Source organism: Camellia sinensis, unplaced genomic scaffold, assembly GCF_055761805.1.
Source record: "Camellia sinensis isolate YWXY unplaced genomic scaffold, ASM5576180v1 Unanchor1, whole genome shotgun sequence".
NCBI lineage: Eukaryota > Viridiplantae > Streptophyta > Magnoliopsida > Ericales > Theaceae > Camellia > Camellia sinensis.
The window spans coordinates 10307752-10314007 of NW_028128987.1; the positions used below are offsets into that span (position 1 = coordinate 10307752).

At 34.4% G+C, this 6256-nt stretch overlaps 1 protein-coding gene across 2 annotated transcripts; it reads right to left on the minus strand.

Annotated features, from left to right (window-relative positions):
• Positions 1-490: 490 nt before the first annotated feature.
• On the minus strand, positions 491-5339 carry LOC114322389 (uncharacterized). 2 transcript variants are annotated; one of them, XM_028269681.2, is made up of 6 exons: positions 5129-5309; positions 4664-4927; positions 3447-3599; positions 1444-1514; positions 1255-1341; positions 491-1162 (listed from the first exon to the last, which is right to left on the minus strand). In XM_028269681.2, the coding sequence occupies exons 3-6, from the start codon at positions 3577-3579 to the stop codon at positions 899-901; spliced, it is 555 nt and encodes a 184-aa protein (XP_028125482.2). In that variant the 5' UTR covers positions 3580-3599; positions 4664-4927; positions 5129-5309; the 3' UTR covers positions 491-898. The 2 variants fall into 2 exon arrangements, with proteins under 2 accessions (XP_028125482.2, XP_028125481.2); XM_028269680.2 differs by lacking the exon at positions 4664-4927 and having other exon boundaries at positions 5129-5339.
• Between the last annotated feature and the right edge of the window lie 917 nt (positions 5340-6256).

A 6256-nucleotide genomic window follows, 5' to 3' on the forward strand; every position in this document is an offset into this window, starting at 1 on the left:
AGCTCGGCTCGTTAAGGGCACGGCTCGTTTACTAAACGAGCCGAGCTCGTTATCTTTATTTAAATTATATAATAAATATATTATTTATATATTAAAAATATATAAATAATATTTTTTATTTAAATAATACGAATAATATTAAAAAAAATTATCAAGCCGAACTGAGCTCAGCTCGGGTTTCACTAATGTTAACGAGTCAAGCCGAGCTCGAGCCCAGTTTCTTATTGAGCTGACCTCAAGCTCAATAAACGAGCTCGATAAGTAAACGAGCCTAACTTGAACTCAGCAAAACTCAGCTCAGCTCAGTTCGGCTCGTTTCGTTTGCAGCCCTAACCATAAGAAATAGTATTCAGTCGTTTATTATAGCAACATTACTTTTGAACTGCTTAAATTTGTTGGGTCATGTATTGTCCCACGGACAAATGTTGCTTGACAATTCAAGATCAAACAAATTTAAACAGTTTAAAAGGTAGAATTGTTGGACATAAACTCTTTAACTCTATCTTTTTTTGGCTATATATTTCTAAACAAGAAGCACCAAAGACATCTGATACATCATCAAAATGGTAACCAAAATACACTTTGAGCTAGAAATAGGCCAATCTGTGCTTACATCAAGCCCATCCGCCCAAACACATTTTGGCCTTTTCTGAAGACCGCACTATGACTGCATTTACAGCGCAAATGTAAACCCAATGAACCCATTGCAACGCCGCTCAAGGGCTGTGCAATCCTAAAATTGCATGACCAGTATCATTGATGTTTATGGAGAATCAATGATTCATCCAAATACCAAAGAATCTCAGATGACATTAAAAGAGTGAGGAAGAGGGGGGGAAAAAGGGAGGGAGAAAACCTTATCTGCTTCCAAACAAGAATTTTAAGAGTTATGGCGTTCTCAATGACGCTTTTTACCACCACCTTTCTTCTTTCCTTTGTTCTTTTTACCACCCTTTTTCTTCTTCCCTTCATTATCAAATGCGTAAGTATTGATATCACGTTCTTTAGGTGCAGACTGTTTCATCAAACGCTTCACATCCAGAACACCATTTCTGAAATGACCTTCAGTTGACTTCAGAACCATGTCTTCACGCTTGCGCTTCTCTCCTACTTTTTTAGTACCATTGCCAAGCTTCGCTCCAAATCGTCCAAGTATCAAATTCTAAATAAAATAAAAAATAGTTAGCACTGACAGATTGCAAAAAGACAAGTAATATAGCTACAGACAAAACGAACACAACACAATCAAACAACCTCTTGGAGCGTTTTCTGGTCTCTTTCTTTCTGTTTCTTCATTGTAACTCGTGCTACACTTAGTGGTAACCTCTGCTTTTTGGGAGGCTGTGTCAAAGGAAAATGTGCTTAATAACAAGGTTTAAATAAATAAAAGTTTTAAACCAAGCTACGTCAAAAGAAAATATTGAAGGGACAAGTAGTTTTCACCTTTCCACCAAGAGCAACAACCTTCCTGTTTTCCAATTCCTTCCTCTCTCTCCATGTCATATGTGAGGGTACTGAAATGGCAAGATAGTAAGCAAACAGGCAAAGTTAACAAGGACACTACTCAACAGAATGCAACATAGAAGTAAATGCAAACAATTCAACATTGTCACCTTTGGGAAGAAACTATAGCCACAGATTGATTACATTCAAGCATGAAAGAAGTAGATCTACCATTAAATGATAAAAAAACTACAATGCATGATTTGATTTACTAGCCATCAGATATGTTTGTGTTAAAAACTAAATGATCTATCATTTGACAGCTTTAACTAACTACACAATCCGAATAGCTTGTGTGAATTGTGAAAAAAAGGAAGACATTCACATCCATCAAAGTGTAATCACAAATTTACCCCAAAGTGCTCATAAGCAGGCATAAAATAGCCACATATAAGATAAATAGTATCATATTATCAATGAAATTTCTGGTCATACTCGCTTGTATAGATTATTAAGTGCATAATGGGTTGCATCAGGGACCAATCAACATGGCCTTGCCTCTGTGAGTTGGTACTGACAAAAACATCACATACCTTCATATGGGAAGTGGTAATCTACTGTTGATGCATAGGAAAACATAAGCATTGCTGCGGGATAGATGACTACTATGAACCATGTACATGCTTAAAAGATAAAGACATTACATCATATGGACATGCTAACACAATTCCAAAAAAAATTGGTCATGACTCATGGATACAGTCAAGACATGATAACAAACTTACATGTCCGATGTATGTATTTATACATGAATGAATCTCTTCCTTTTTCTTTCTTTATTTTTTATGGTCAATATCTAAGATACAATGTGCTAGTTTGTACCATGCACTTTGCTCCAACACGCATGTCTCCATACATTGATGAAACTATCTCAGAACTTTGTCCAAAGATCCATACTTATACATTGACGAAACCGTCTCAGCAGTGTCGTTTTGAAGGGGTGTATAGCTTTATATTTCCCTGAAACCTAGTAAGGCTAAAATTAAGATTTTTGTTGCAGGTCTTTTGTTGCTCTCAACGACAATCATCTCAATAAACCTACTTACATTCTTAGACCAAGTTAGTTTTGTGAGTCATTAGTGATTTTACATATATGAAGGGCTTCATAGGGAAAACCTTAAAAAGCACATCATAATAACCTTGTTAAGGCTTTCAATTTGATATAAAATTGCTTTAGCCACTAATCTAGTCAAACGTCCAAAAGTTAAATTGAAATGAAGTTCAACTCCAAAAAATTGCTAATAGGATATACTTAATTATTCATGGAAAGGTAGTAAAATCTCCAATATAAGGCCTGGCTTCATGGCCTCCACAAGGATTTAGAACCTCATAAGTAAAATAAGATGTATCAAAAATTTGCGTAAGTGGTAGCTACTAGAACTGATTTCTTCAGTAGCTTATATGAGAAAAGATGGTGGCTAGGTGTTTTCCAGATCACATCAACAGAAAATTCAGTTTCACAAAGTGAGATTGTTAACAGAACTCGAAATTATTCATTTCATGCAAATACAAGCTTAGAAAAGCAATTTGCAAAAAAATTTCCCCATGAAGCTCTTTCCACCACGGCAAGCCATGGTTAATAAGCCGTTGTGGAAATCACAAAAAAACATAAGTGAATAAGGTTATTACAAACATAGCAGCAGAGGTCAAAGATTTGTGTTCATATTGAAGGAGTAACAGGCACAGCAATGGTGTACTTTTCTGTGCAAGGAATCAAATGTCAATCCGAGCAAGTTAAGTTACATTAATTGGATTCATCTCATGGGTTACTTCTACAAAATCCTCTAAATTTTGTTCTTTCACTTTCCACAAATGGTGACAATGCAATACACAGCCTTAAATCCCTCTCAATAATATACACACACAAAACCACATCAGGTGAGCTATTTAAACACAGATTTTATATTAGTTGAATGTGAAGTGTAAGAGACAAAAGGTAGTACCTAAAGATTCAATATCTTTCATAATGGACTTCATGTCCATTTTCTGGTCCTTGAAATCCATATAATTTGTTGGTGTTGCTTTTGTTGATGATGATCCTCCTCCTCCTCTACCCATTTGCTTTTTCTTAGACATTTTTGTACTGTTCGATTCAGCTGCAAAGAATAACCAAAAACACAAGTTGTTGAAGGCAATTCATAAAATCCACAAAATGGACATGATTTACACAGTATCTCTAGATCATAGTTGTCAAAATTGAAAAGGAGAAGAAGAGTCTGAGCATCCACAGTGGGCTGCCAAAGGAGTTGCCATTGCCAAATTTTGGCAAGAGTTAACAAAAACAGGTCTCTAGTGGCATCCTATATTGGTCGCCACATTATAGCAATGCCAAAGCTTGTGCCAAATTTAGCACAAGCTTTGGCAATGCTTTCCTTCCTTCCCAACTGCTTTCCTTCCTTCCCTGCTTCCCTTCCTCATCCTTTCCCAACAAAAACTCCCCAAAACAGAAAATAATATTTTTAAGGGCAAATTTTACTTAAACCTCCTTGTGGCCCATGTGTGGATCACACCCTCTCATTTAGAAATAACTACATAACCCCCATATACTTTATGGACTAAAACGTACAGTTACAAATTCTGTTTAAACTAACTGGAGATGTAATACACACCTCTTTTGAATGTGGGTATGAACACAACAATTTTTTGAAACTAAAATACCATTACATTTTCTTAAAATAACTAAAGTGCCATTCTACTTTTCTATGGATCTTCTCTCCAGCAAACTCTCTATTCAGCAAATTCTTTTTGAAAAAAGTATATCCAGCTGCTAAAGACAATAAAAAAGAGAAGATTTTACGTTCTTCTTTACGAGAGTGCAAAATAGTGGCAAACAATCATAGGAATTTCAATAGTTCAAAAAAAAAAAAAAAAAAAATCATAGGAATTTCAATACCCATGGTACTTCTGCTGCCCAAGGAAGCCCCAAAAAATCTTGATTTCATTACCTATGATGGTGGGTTTGATTTCTTTGTTCAATTTTTGTTCATGGTTGTGGGTTTGATTGCCTTGATTGTGTTATGAACTTAGTTGAATTATGGTAGGCTTTTCTCTCTGGACTGGTTTAGCAAAGGGTGGCTAATCTTGATTTGATTACCTGTGGTGATGGGTTTGATTTCTTTGTTCAATTTTTATAGAATCTCTGGTTGATTGGTTTAATTACCTTGCTTATGTTATGAATATTGATTGAATACAGAATTTTCACTGGACCGGTTTTCCAATGATCACCAGCAATGGTCTTGCTTCCACTTTCCTCCACCATGGCAGTTTTGTTCCCCATTTCGGTGGGCCAAAACAGTGGCCAGCACCTTGCCCTTCTTCCTCCCAACTATCTGTGTCTCCTTGTCTCTTTCATTGACCATTGTGGCGAGTAATCCTTATATATAGGGTTAAAATAGACTGAAACAAAATTCAGTCTTATTTTGCCCTATTGTTTTTTAACAAAATTCACCCAAAAAAAAACAAACAAACAAACAGGCTGAAAAATCACAACAACAACAACAATAATCAAGCAATTTCAAACATATATCAAGCAATATTAAACATATGTCAAGCAATCTCAACTAATCTCAAGAAAATTTGAAGCAATTCTCCATCATCAGAAAGACGATTTCAGAAAAATAAATACCTGGATTTCAAGCTGCGTGATGGATTTCAACAATCTCAAGCGATTTGGAGGAGTCGATTTAAGGGTTTCGGGTTTCTCAGGTGGATCGAAGATAGAGATCCAAAGGGTTTAGGGTTTTGAGAGAGATAGAGAGACAAGCCCTACAAAAATGATTAGAGCTAAAAAAATCGGCTCGTAATCTGAATCGGTTTGACTAGCTCGGCGGTTTTATAGTAAGTGCTTAAATTCTTACCAGTAAGAACATCCTCATCAGTTTCAGCTGAGGCAAAATAGTAAAATGGTAAAATATAATTAGTAAATCATAAAATTCTTTCTTCACCGGTCTCAATAAATTTTTTTAAATTTTTTTTTTTTTTTGAATTTGTTACAATACCTCAACAAATATTCATTAGTTATTCAATATTTTATTATTTTTTTGAGACAAATTAATATATTTTTTATTGTATTTTCTCACCATCATACGTTCATTCAGATGTCCCGTGAGTGCCTATAGCAGAAAAAGAAAAATATCTAAAATTAGTCAAACCGGTCGACCAGTCGGTCAACGGCAATTTTTTTATTTTTTATATTTTTTAAGAATTGTTTGGGTGACACCTCATCAATTTAATAAAAAAATAAAGAATAACAAATACAATAAGAAAATAATATTTTAATAGGATTGAGTTAGAATAGAGAGTTTGATGCAGTGAGTATTAAAAAAATGACTAGCTAAAATAGCAAACGTGAATTTTGGATTATAATTTGGCTCAAAATTTATTCAGACTAACGCGGATGCTCTAAGAGCATCTCGCATCAACTTTTCATTAAATTTAAATAAAAATTTGGGTAAAAGATTTATTTAATATCAAAACACAATTCAACTAGTATGAGTTGTATTTTGAGTTTGTGGGTTGTAGAATTATGATTTGAGTGTAGAAAATTTGTTTGGTTATGATTTTTAAATAGAGTGTTGAATTGTGTTTTGAAGATGTATTTTGAATAAAGTTTTGAAAGTTTGATGTGACATGTGAAAGGTGAAAATTTGTTTGGTGATGTGTTTTGAAAATAGTTTTCAAAACTTAATTCAACCAATAATTTATCATCAAACACACAACTCACATATCTATATCTATATTTTTATCAACAATA

Bases quoted from the DNA above. Each gene is read 5' to 3' on its own strand.
- LOC114322389 (XM_028269680.2), bottom strand. From the start codon at position 3,579: ATGTCTAAGAAAAAGCAAATGGGTAGAGGAGGAGGAGGATCATCATCA. The intron at 1,515-3,446 runs GTACTACCTTTT...TTGCCATTTCAG, and splicing joins GAAAGATATTGAATCTTTAG to TACCCTCACATATGACATGG. The intron at 1,342-1,443 runs GTGAAAACTACT...CCTTTGACACAG, and splicing joins TTGTTGCTCTTGGTGGAAAG to CCTCCCAAAAAGCAGAGGTT.